This window comes from Mustelus asterias, chromosome 19 (genome assembly GCF_964213995.1).
Source record: "Mustelus asterias chromosome 19, sMusAst1.hap1.1, whole genome shotgun sequence".
NCBI classification, from domain to species: Eukaryota; Metazoa; Chordata; class Chondrichthyes; order Carcharhiniformes; family Triakidae; genus Mustelus; species Mustelus asterias.
The window spans coordinates 56,042,236-56,055,396 of NC_135819.1; the positions used below are offsets into that span (position 1 = coordinate 56,042,236).

The 13,161-nt window shown below is 41.1% G+C and overlaps 1 protein-coding gene across 2 annotated transcripts in view; it reads left to right on the forward strand.

Annotated features, from left to right (window-relative positions):
- The window catches only part of LOC144507961 (voltage-dependent calcium channel subunit alpha-2/delta-1), a 669,448-nt gene that overhangs the window by 549,764 nt on the left and 106,523 nt on the right, over window positions 1-13,161 (forward strand). Inside the window, exons 19-20 of one of the 2 annotated variants that reach the window (XM_078235568.1) lie at window positions 3,670-3,726; window positions 12,501-12,572. In XM_078235568.1, the coding sequence (XP_078091694.1) occupies window positions 3,670-3,726; window positions 12,501-12,572 (129 nt within the window). The remainder of the gene's footprint in view (window positions 1-3,669; window positions 3,727-12,500; window positions 12,573-13,161) is intronic. The other variant, XM_078235569.1, reaches the window with a different exon arrangement.

The following is a 13,161-nucleotide window of genomic DNA, read 5'->3' on the forward strand; positions in this document are numbered from 1 at the left end:
TCACCGAGTCGGGATGACCCGGGAGCTCTTTAAAAATGGCAGGCGGCTCGTGGTTTGGGGATTTCAGATCTCACTCCCGGGCTGTCTGATTTTAAAGGATGGGGGCTGCTTCCAGTCGATAGCCCACAGCTGGGATTCCCAATCTGGCTAGCTCCATTGCGGTGATGGGCATGTCCTCCTTTACAGTTTTCCTGGCATTGAGCCAAATTTTTAAAGAGTCGTGGTTTGTGGCCCCTCAGAGGAGCTGTGAACCCTAATCTGCCTGAGGGGAACTTTTAAAAGTGAGTCACAAAAATCCTCCTCATGCCACATACACCAAGCTATTCATTCCAGCAAGCTCCCCTGCCATGGTCCCTCATGTCCCCTATGCCAAGCCATGACTCTCCAGGGCTCCTCATTATCACGATGCCAAGTTATAGCACCCCCCTCCCAACATGGTCCCTCATGCCCTCCGTGCCAAGATGTGGCACTTACATGCCCATTGGCCCGCTACATACTGTAGAGAATCAATGAATCCCATAGTGACACTAATATGTGTAAAAATAGATTTTAAAAAGTAATTCTTTCATTTGTTACTTTCCATTATGTTAAATAAATCACCACAAGGCAATAAAATATCAATCGTCCAACTGCTTTGAATAACAGAAACCACAAGCCCTTGAAACCATGTAATTTTGTGTAAATAAACAACAGTGAAATTTATCGCAGAGATCAATGAGCTCGAGCTGTCAATCAAGTAATGTTTTCTCTGGAGTGCAGCTGTTGCCACAAGAATAATGGATGTCTGGGCACTCATCATTCAAGCATATATTACTTTGTCGTGCCAACATTAACAAACAGAATTAGTTTTCCTGATTTTTGTGTTTCTAAAAAGTGATATGTATTTACTGTACATTTTTATAGCAATTATACTCTGTGTGTGGGTCTGTGTGTTTGTGTGCAGAAGTATATATGCAATAGAGGTAATTATTAGAGAAATGCAAGTAGCATAGTTGGCATTTCATGAAATAATGGTGGTTAATGAAACAAATATTTTGTTTTAAAAAGCCAATCCTCAAAGTTAGAGTAATTGATAAGAATTTCTAACATGGTACAATCATTTGAATAGTCTTCACATCACATTGTAGTCATTTCCCTGTTTAATCATTTTCAATGTTTCTGCATTAAAACTCATATTTCCATTAACACGAGTTGCATATCAAATACACAGTACAAGTACCAAGCAAAACCAAAAGAAATCTATCTCTGATCCAACCCCACTCAGCACCAGCGAGCGTCATTAACTTTATCAAATAGTCTGGTTGCATGAAAGTTTTGGCTTTGATACTCATATTGGAGCTAATATTTGGGGAATGCGATTGTCCAAAAATAAAGATATATGCCTAGGTATTTTTCTAAAACTTTCTGATAAAACACCTGAACTCTCAATGAGCTGGGAATGAATGAAGGAACATTTTATTTTGAAGCTACATTTTGCAACCATTGCTTTGCAAAGTTGTTACTAATTATTTTTGATGAGAATATTTGAAGGGGAAGTTGAAGAAAATGAAGAGGATTGAACTCTCCTCCCTGCATGATATCGAGGGAGTGAAAAATAACCTGGTTACTAACAACAGTGGGAAGGCCTGTGGTCTTACATAGCTTGAAAATATTTGTATGTTAGTTGTCAACAATTCAGCCATAAGCTCCTGAATTGTGCTTTTTTAATGTATATTTTATTCTAAAACTAAACCCAAAAGAAGAGCTTTCTCCTGATATGAATTTAATTCCTAAGTAGTCATATTTCTCGATAAAATTAATGTTAATTGATAGAATTAGAAAATATGTATTTTGAGAAACTGTTTCTGTGAATGTCATCAATACATGAGCAAATTTAAGTTTGTGTGTGTTAATGCAATAGTGATAATAATAACCTGAGAATAAGGACCTCTTAAGACTGTGTTGCCTTTGATTTAACCTTTATCGAGTTGATTTTTCTCACTCAAATCTGCTAATTGTTATGATGATGCTTCATCCCAATTTATTATCAGCCCACACCTTCCTTCCCAATGTTTGGTTTTGAAAAGATTGGTAGTAAGAGAGGAATCCCTGAGTGTCCAATATTCTTGCAGCTCGTTTAATATATTGACTGATAGCATGTTAGTGTAAAGAGGGATTTATAAGGACTTCCTGCCTGGCCCCATGCATTGAAACTGTCCTCATTCAAGAGGGTGGAATCTGGTTCCTGGATTCCTGAATATCTTTATGACAAATGGATAATACCAAAGATGACCTGTAGGGCATGTTTGATTAGAGCAGGGGAGGAAGAATGACTCCTCTCCCATCTCCTCCCACCCCCTCCTCCTGGTAATGATCAAGACCTGAACCTTGCCACCTGGGATTAGATACCAGTCAAAATTAACTGGATAGAGATCAATTTGAGTCTGTGATTGGTGCAGGACTCGCCTTGATGAGGAGGTGCAAGACCAGTGCGGAATTAGGCATCAGACCTGGTTTCGATAATCTGAATTCTAATTGCCTGTCGGCATCCACCTATCCATTCAATGCTGGTACAAACTGTCAAAAATACTGTTGTGCCGGGAGGAGTAACTCTTGGCTCCTCATGCCTTTAAATAACACCATTGTATTTAACTCTGCCATGTTGCCTGGAATAGCGTCATTTTGCTGAGGAGTCATTGATCAATCTTAAGCCTCTCATTAACACTTGCCCGAGGCCGATAGCTAGTTTTTAGGTTGTTGCCCTTAGCAGCTGAAAAATAGCCCAACCTGATTTTGGGGTGGACATTTTTAAGCACCCTTAAAACACAACATGTTAGTCCCTGAAATTAAATGTCGTGGTGCTCAGTTTGTGCCCATAAAATGTAGGTAACAAATGTCCAATTTCACATTTAAAAAATAACATTTATTTAAAAATCAACCATGAGGCCTGATGACAGAGGAGTAAAAATTTCTCTTCGAAGCTTTACACCCTCATGCGTGTTGGATTCCGATTGACTCTGGATGCAGGATATCTAATGGATTTGTCACTCACTAACTTTTAAACTTGTTCTTTACAACCATTGAGGGATTTTGTTGACTTGTCAGCTTTAGGATTGATGACTAGATTCCCAGGCCCGGGATTTCAGATCTCAGGGTAAGCTTGCATTTGAACCCATACCCTCACAGAAGCATGATGGAGCCACCAGTATATTTTAAAGAAAAACTTGATTTAATGTGAATTGATCCGTATTGGACCGTATTTCATAATCAAACTGTACAAATGAACGGTATAAATTGTTAATCATGGAAACCATGATTTCAGAGGATAAACATGATAGTCTTGTTTTGACATTATGGTCAGGATTTTCCAGTCCTGCCTGCCTGGGGACTGAAAATTCCCGTCTGAGGTCAATGGATCTTTTCACGGTCCGTTAAATTCTCCGTCCTACCCGCAATGATTCCCGCGGCAAGCAGGACCGGAATATTTGGGTTCACATCTTGGCATCTGAATTGCACGCTGCACATTCTATTTAAAATTCATTTAAATTGTTGATGTGTATCCTGATCGATTTCAGACCTGAAATAACATGATTTGATGTCCATCTCATTAATGTGCCATTTTAATCATAATATCTTTCATACTGATGATTGCCATGTTAACCTAAAAACCTTACTTTCTTATTACCTTAGTCAATTGGTGTAGGGATCCCAAAGATTAATTTAAGAGAGAGACGCCCTGGTACACAGGTAATGTCGTTGAAGGTACCATCAGTGCTGCAAAGCTGCCAGTATTGAAGCTTTTGGAAGGAGCAATGGCAAGCTTATGTTTAAATGCCTACCATTGGGCCTGGCTACGAAAAATATCCTGAAGCATGCATTTCTACTTGCTTAGCCGATAACTAACCCATTACCCAAGGAGTTTGGCTCGTTCTATGATAACATTTTAGGCAGTTCTCTTGTCTTCTAATGATGGCGGCTAAATATTAAAAATAATATCAGCGTCAAGATAAATTTTATGTTTAGGATCACTATGGCTGATGTGAAGATTTAAATGTAGCAAAATGGTTAGTTTTGTGTTTGACAGATTGTCCTATTTATTACAGACACTGCATGTGGTCCATCCATTCCGTTGATGACTAGGGTATACTTTAACGTACCATGCCATAACTGTGGACAGCATGTTTTCTGTTGCTGTCTATTCCTTTGGGAATGTAATTTGTCCATCCATCGTAAACTATTTTTGGAAAAATAAGTTTTTATTCATCAATATAATCTCAAAGTCATATTATGTATCTCAAGTAGAAGTCAATACGGATGTGCCTTGGCTGTTTTCACTCCAGTGGGTCTGAATGGAATAGCACAGTCATTGAGAGAATTCACAATGCCAATTAATGGGAATCCCTTTGGAAAAGCCAATTCACTTCATTCATTTCTGTTCAATGCTTGATACATCACTGATAATTATAGAAATGTATTTATCACTCGGTAAAATGATTGGCATTTTGCTTCATGTAAAAGAAAGTGTCCATAATCTAAGTCTTGTTCAGTCTTAGTACCCAGGAGCCGATGACATTTGTTGGTTTACAATTAAAAGCTATTCAGGGTGAGCAATAGTGGAGATCCAAAATGATCTCAGTTCAGAGTTTGTTTTGTAATTGGATTCAATATCACGGATCTGAAGTTGTACCCTGGTAAAATTTGGCTTGACTAAAAACAAAATCACAGGTGCTTTTATGATTATACTCAGCAATAAAATAGTTAATGCCTACTTTCAGGTGCTAATGACACTTTAACCCAACACTTAGATTTGAATTTTTCTCTACACATTGTGAGCATAGCCAATGTAAACTGAGCTGTGGGAATATGAGGACAGAGCATTTGCATAGTTTATCAAATGCATTGAGAGGTCCTTGGTTTTCATCTCTATCATCCGGAGTCACTGAATTCCACACTTGACCTAACTAGCTGACCCATGAACCCTCCCGCATGACCAGGATTGGTAGAGAGGCTGTATGCTGCCTTTCAGGCTGGTGCCATTTTCTGAAGCATCGTATGGACAGTGTGTATCTTGACCATTCCTCCCTGTGGACAAGTAATTCAGCGACATGTCCCAACTGCTCCACGTGGCCCAGTTCCAGTAAGGTGCTCCGAGCAGCACTCTGTAACATAGCACGCTGTCCATGACCACACAGGGCCAAAGACATTGTCCCAAGCACGTAGACAATTTAGAATAAATTGGTGACATATGCTCAAATTAGAGCAGCACAAATGATGACTTCCCAGAGGTTTTGCAGCGCAGATTATTATAATAAGAAACAGATTTAGACTCCGGAGTCAGAACTGAACTGATTTGCTCATCCCTAATAGCTATTAAGAATTCTAATATGAAAAATGGTTTTGCTTTCCTTCTGAATATTATTTAATAAATTTGTTGTAAGGTTTGCATACATTACATCTGACTGTTCAGAAAAATGAATATCAATGTCAGTACAATTTCACCATTTTTCTGTTCAGCGTGTATGAGTTAATTAAGGTCTCTGCACACTGCATTTTTAGGCCAACGTTAATAACTTGTTTACACTTGCATGTCCTTTGAAATATACGAAATACATCTGTGAAGAATTATCAATTTTTTTGGTGCTGTATAAATATGTCATTGTCAGATATTCATTGCTATATCATTATTATTATCATTCAAAGTATTTGCATGAAATTAATGCGAACTGCATTTAAGAGAACAAAGTGTGTATGGAAAAAAAATCCCCCCTTATTCCAGACTTCATGCGTCGCTGTCTGAAATACTTTGAATTCTTTAGCTCCTTCCCTTTGCAATGACATCTCTTTGGAGGCTTTTGATTTTGTTGGTGTATGATGTGCTGCTTTTATCGGCTTTTTTTTGTGTCTTAGCAAGCCCTTTGAAGTATTTGCATGAGCGTGTTGTGGAAAATAGCCATTGTAAACTTTCTGCCTGTAATAAGATTTTGGGTAAGTTGTCATTTGACAAATTGAAGTACAGTGGAAGAAACTGAAGAATTTGTAAGGCATTGGTGCTATAGCATCACAAAATCTGACCATTTAACTCATGGATCACAGTATTTGGGAATCTTGAACAAGCATTAGCGAAAAAAGACGGCTTTCCACATTTGATTTTAATGCTATTCCCTGCCAATTTTGACCCAGTATTCCACAATTTCGCTATACAGATTTTAGACTCCAGTTTCCCCGATCAAATTCCTATATTAAAATTTATGCTTGGATTCAAAACTACCGGAAGGACACATGAAAGAAACATATACCAAACACGGAAACATATACCAAACATATAGCCCCATCCAATTTGCTGCCCAACTGTTAGCAGTTGTGTCCCAGAATGTGTTTCTCTTCGAAATGTTCACTCAATATTCTCCCCGAAGGTGTCTGAGCTACTTGCCTCTACTATCAACAACCATCATTGGTGTTTCCATGCATGCTGTCTGAATCTACAGCTCAGTTTCCACTTTCACGCTAATGCAATTAGCTGTGATTAATCGGCATAAAGGCTGTACCTCCAATTCTGTCTTTAGGTCAGTAAATAAAGTATGGATCTTTTACTGAGATGATTGCCATGGATGTTTCCTGCACAAGAATGAGGTTTTCATCTGTAAGAGTTTGGATGTATTTACCAACAGGCATCAGTAATAAAATCGGCGACTGCTGGAAAGGCACGGTTGCTCAGGCAGGATCTGAGAAAAGAGTTTCAAGTGTAATCCTTCATCAGAGCGCCTGTTTATAAACTGTGGAAACAGTTGTCACTTCAATCCACAGGTTTTGGATGTTGAAACAAAACTTCAGAAAGAGGTTCTCTTGAATGCATAGATCCAAAGATTATGGCCGGAATTTTCCGGCTATTCACGCTCCGCCGTTACTGCAAATGAGGATGGAGAATGTGGCGCTCAGCCGAATCTCTGTTCACTGCAGCGGGACCAGAAAATCCCACTGGCATGAACGGTTGGAAAATTCCATCCTACATAGCAGGGAATCATCCAAACCTCAGCAGACACGAAATGCCATACAGTTCATTGCAATAAGATGCAAAATAACCAAGTGGCTAGTGCCAACATATTAAAGCCATTCTGACTTGGGGAAGGGGCTGGGGGTGGCGCATGGGAGGAGAAATCAGTTACTCCACCATTTCCTGATAACAAGAATTGCTGTTCCTGTAGTTGGAGCTCTGGATCCAATCAATTCTGGATCCAAAAATGTATTTTTATCGAGGGACTGCGAGCTAGATTTTAAATCTGGGGCCAGGAAGCCAAGAGCCAGATCGCTTCTAGGTTTGACCCCTAACTGTGTCAGCATCAATGATCTAACGTGGCTTTTAAAGAGACAGGCTATTGGCCCAGAGGCACCCAGTCAGCAGTTTCAGATATGGACTGGAGGCAGGACCTTGTGATGGAGGGTGATTTTAAAAGGCAAACAACAGTAGTTACCGGGGGAATGGAGCAGGCAGAAAAACAGATGGCGGGCAGGCTTATGGCCAACTCAAGTGCCTGAACGCTCGAGCCTCAAGTATTCAAGCAGCTTTGCCGAAGCAGTGGTAAATTTGGTGCTATTACCCGAACACCTCTGTTTGACCATCCTTCTTTATACAAGATCTTTCATCAGCAGCACAGTCAGTGCCGTGCTCCTGAAAGCTGCGCCCTGATGTGTTCCAGGCAGTTCGTTCTTCCCATTATTGACTTTGAAGATTTGATTGTCTCTCTCCAACACGTTAATAAGCTCTTCGATGAGCTCAACAGCAAGTTAATTGGAGAATGAGGGTTGCCGACACACCCCCACCCACTGCCTCCCATTAAAAATTCCATTGCCACAAAGACATTAGAGGACTGATGCATCATCCAAGTGCGTTATTTTTAGAGCACCCGTCTGCCCTCAACCTCACCCCCATGGGTGATTGAAGATCCAGCCCAGCCTGTAGGTACATCATTGTTACAATCCAGGAGGTTGAGTGGGAGAAGCATGGGTTGGTGCCTTCGCCCTAGCAAATATGGGTGAAATTGTCTTGAATTACTCTACAGTACTCTTGCAGCCGAGATCTGGTATAATACAGAGATTGAAGCATTGTTAGATTTGCATACAGACTGCTTGTGTGCCTCCCTTATCGACATCAGTCAGACCACCAAGTTTAAAAGTTTGCAAATTATGCTACAGTTATATAAAACGTTCTTTAGGCCACATTTGGGATACTGTGTCCAATTCTGGTCTCCACACTACCAGAAGAATGTGGAGGCTTTGGAGAGAGTGCAGAAAAGGTTTACCAGGATGTTGCCTGGTATGGAGATTATTAGCTATGAGGAGAGATTGAATAAACTGGGATTGTTCTCCCAGGAAAGATGGAGGCTGAGGGGCGACCTGATAGAAGTTTATAAAATTATGAGGGACATAGGTAAGGTGAACAGTTGGAAGCTTTTTCCCAGGGCAGAAATGACAATTGCAAGTGGGCACAAGTTCAAGGTAAGGGGGGAAAGGTTTAGTCGAGATGTGCGGGGAAAGTTTTTTACACAGGGTGGCGGGGTCTGGAATCCACTGCCAAATGAAGTGTTTGAGGCAGATACGTTAGTGACATTTAAGACTTACCTGGATGGGAATATGAACAGGCGGGTAATAGAGGGGTACAGGCAGTTGTTCTCGATAGGACAACATGATCGGCGCAGGCTTGGAGGGCCAAAGGGCCTGTTCCTGTGCTGTACTGTTCTTTGTTCTTTGACAGATAACTGGAACACAACATGCAGGGCAGCAAAAAAGGGCGACATGTGACCAAGAGAACGAGGGATTAAGAAAAGATACATAACTTCAGAAATACATCAAAGGGAAATAAATCCTGACCAGTAAGAGCTCAAGTTTTTTCACAGCCACTGGAAGTCCAGCTTTTCACAGTTACTTCATTGTGGTGTTAATGTAAACCTACTTGTGACACTAATAACTAAATAAATGTTTAATGGTGATGAGCACAGGCCAGCACGGTTACACTGCTCATACTCGTCACTGTTGAATGAGAAGGTAAATTTGCCACAGTCCCTTTGAGGGTGAGAGCTGACTGGTGGTGAGGATCAGACAAGGTTGAGAAGGCAAAACCTTCATGAATAACCTCGGCCGGTACGGGAATTGAACCTGCACTGTTGGCATGCCTCTGCATCATGAACCAGCCGTCCAGCCAACTGAGCTAAACCAACCCCCTACAAAAGGCAGAGAATTACACATTTGTACTCGTGCTCGTCCAAGTTCAGAGTGCCAATCAGTGGCCTCCACTACTGCCCAGATTTCCATTTATAGAATAAAGCTGACAAGACAGTCTGCGGAATGCTGAGGCAGCTGAATAATTTAAACTTAAAATGTGGCTGTATGTTGTCGAAACTAATGGCGTGCCGTCTTGCAATCAGCCCCGAACTGCTGATTTCTGCAGCATTATGTTGTGTGCGTCTGGCGGTGCCCTGGTTCCAAATAGGACCCAAAGAATGTCACTCTGAATTCAGTCAAATGAAGTTCTTTTCTTGGGTTGACCCCACCTCTATCTGGACCTAACAAAGCATGACCACCTGTCATCACAGAAATAGCATATCCACATTGCTCTTTCAAAACTTCCACTAAAATGATTTGACTGGATTTATTTAACCCTGCACACACATGTGCTTTCATATTATAAATGACTGGTATTTTTCTTTTAAAGCCATCGTCAAGTGCATAGTTTCTTCCTCTGTAATTCATCACTTTTATGTTGTTGTCGTGTAAGATATTTTTTGCATAATTGCTTCTGACTCTTATTTTTCTTTCCATGGCCCACATGTATCGGAATGTGACGTGACCTGCTTACCTCCTCATACCAATATCTTGATGCATGCTGCATGGTTGGTAATGTCATGGGATCTTCTGTGCATGTAAACTCTCTCCATTTAATTCTGTCTGATTTATGATTTAATTTGGGTGATTCATATGTTATTATAAAATATAACAAACTCCAGTTCTATTCTTGTTATGTCAAGAGGAACTATGTGCCTGTAGTATCTTGCAAACTATCCGTAGAGACAGGATTGAATCGGGCACCTGCAGTAAGGTGCTCTTTGGTCCGTGGATATAAAATCTGCACTCTTTACCAATACCCTTTCATTTGGAATGCACGTTAAATAGGCACTTTGTGAAACCAATGCACAATTGGCATTTTGCTAATAGATATGCTCAGTGATAGTTGGGTACAACTGTTCAGTTTGGCTCGGTGGCACAGTGGTTAACACTGCTGCCTCCCAGCACCAGGGACCCGGGTTCAATTCTGGCCTCAGGTGACTGTCGTTGTGGAGTTTGCATCTTCTCCCCGTGTCTGCGTGGGTTTCCTCCGGTTTCCTCCCACAGTGGGCCGAATGGCCTCCTTTTGCATTGTAGGGATTCTATGAAGAGAGACCAAATTGTTACAGTCTTGTTTTCCTTCCCGACCTTGGATTAGCAGTCCCGTGGGGGTGATATGGGTGGCATGGTGTCACAGTGGTTAGCACTGCTGCCTCACAGCACCAGGAACCCAGCTTCAATTCTAGCCTCAGGTGACTGTGTGGAGTTTGTACATTCTCCCTGTGTCTGCGTGGGTTTCCTCCGGGTGCTCCGGTTTCCTCCCACAGTCCAAAGATGTGCAAGTTAGGTTGATTGACCGTGCTAAATTGACCCTTAGTGTCAGGGGGATTAGCAGGGTAAATACATGGGGTTAGGGCCTCGATGGGATTGTTGTCAGTGCAGGCTCGATGGGCTGAATGGCCTCCTTTTGCACTGCAGGGATTCTATGATTTTGTTTAACATCTTGATTAATAGTGAGATGTGCATTGAGAAAAGGGATCAATTCAATCCCCGTGTCCATCGGTGAGCAGATCATTGGCTTCCAATCCTCGGCAATCCATTTTTAAATATTCCTCGTCTGCTTTGAGTATTGACATTGAAAACATCCGCTCCCTACCTGCTTCCAGGCAAGTGCTTTGACTCCAAACTGAAGAGCCGCAATAATAAGCCAGCCTAATTACCTTTGGGGGAGCTCAGAATGTCATGGCCCACACGAATGATAGTTGAGTTTGCAAATGAAAAACAATTTTCCACCCAGTACACAGCCTGCAGTCAAATTGTAAGATCACAATTAGAATTCACTCACTAATTCTCCAAACAAATCTTTCCTGTTCAGGAAAGGGGATCTGAATCCTCAGTTTAATGGCAGTTGTGGTTGGAATTTATTCATGGTTGCCTCTGTCTCGATGGGCCCATGTGTGATGCTACAGCCCCATGTTGTTCCAGGCCAAAATAATTTCTGATGTAAAATTTAGAACAAATTGTTATTTAAACAGTGTGTACTTTGTTGATATTCACTTTATCAGTGTTAGGAGGAGATGCTAGCTGACTCTCAATCATTCCCTATGCTACCAATAGGGTAATTAAAAATAATCATATGACTTTTCTATTCCTTAGAATTAGTAGGGATTATTTTTTGAGCATTGCTCTCACTGAATCATTTAAGTTACCAATAAAATGTGTTGATGTTTGTGAAAAACAAGGGCAGCATGGCGGCACAGTGGTTAGCACTGCTGCTTCACAGTGCCAGGAACATGGGTTTGATTCCAGCCTATCTGCAGATTCTAACGTTCTCCCCGTGTCTGCATGGGTTTCCTCCAGGTGCTCCTCTTTCATCCCACGGTCCAAAGATGTGCAAGTTAGGTAGATTGGCCATGTTAAATTTGCCACCTAATGTCCCAAGATGTGTAGGTTAGAGGGATCAGCAGGGTAAATGTGTGGGGTTACAAGGATAGTGGAGTGGGCCTGGGAAAGATGCTCTGTCGGAGAATCGGTGCTGACTTGATGGGCTGAATGGCCTCCTTCTGCACTGTAGGGATTCTATGAAGAACACTGAACCTTGCTTGGGAGTGTGATCTTGTAAAGAACTAACTATTGCCAACAGATCCAAGTGACAGATTCCCACATGTATATTGGGGTCATTAAACTAAAGCAGCTCCATGCTGTTCCCGAGAATGCCCAGTACTTGTAATGGATCACGCAACTAAATTCAGTTCCACCTTTGGAAACACAGGCGATCATTGTTGCTATGATAATTCAATAGGTCTACTTGTTACATGAAGGTTAAACTGCCGAACAGTTAATTACCATCGCGAATTGCCCGTGGATGTTAATATGGGCCAAATGTCAACAAGCCTTCACACAATGAGAAGGTTAAAACAATTGCCTTAGAAGAAATATTATTCAGCACCTGCATTCAATTCAGCATTCTCCAACTTCTGAAAGGGGGAATATTACAGCTGAATTTTAGGTAGGATATGGTGTTGGAGAAATTGTTGTCCTCAGCAATACACATTTATTGACTGCTAACCTTTTGTTTAAATATCCTTACTGAGAAGGGTACAAAAAAAATAAATCTGGAGTGTACTGGTTTGAGCTCAGATGTTGAACTTTATGTCACAAAGTATTTTCCACTTATTGCTTGATGATTATTCCTTTTGGTCTAGAATCCTAAATCTCAGGAGCCCGTCACTTTGGATTTTCTAGATGCTGAACTGGAGAATGAAATTAAAGTGGAGGTAAGATGATCTTTGTTGGCCAGCGGCTACTGTGAGTGGCTTGTCAAAGCCCTTTTAACTCCATAATGTCTGGATTGACCTTATGAACCACATCACATTATTATTATTATTTATATATAAATTGCCTATATTTTCTTTTCTGTGGCACTTTTATGCAGTGCAGGCCATGTGCTTGCTTGAAACGTTGCCTAGTTCTAATTGAGCATGACAGTCTGTCTGGGTAATCATGAACAGATTCTGGCTGGCAAACTTTCAATGTCAATTGGCCTGATGGTGGCAGATTGCTTCATCTAATGGTTAGGTAGCTTGCCTATACGTACTGCAATATGTGTGCCTCATTTTCTCTTTTCAAGAACTTCTTTGTTATTTTAATTAAATTGCATCCTTTCTACCACCATTTCAGTCTTCGAATTGGTGAATAGTGTTGTCACCCGTGGAAAGTTTAAGCAGAGGTTGCTGGTTAATGGGATACCTCTAGAATGTAATGAGTGGATCATCTTTCTGTTCTTAAAGGTGCACGTATCCATGTCTGACGCCATGGCAAAAGCTCGCAACCAAATTGATGCATGTTTTACAAATAATCTAACGA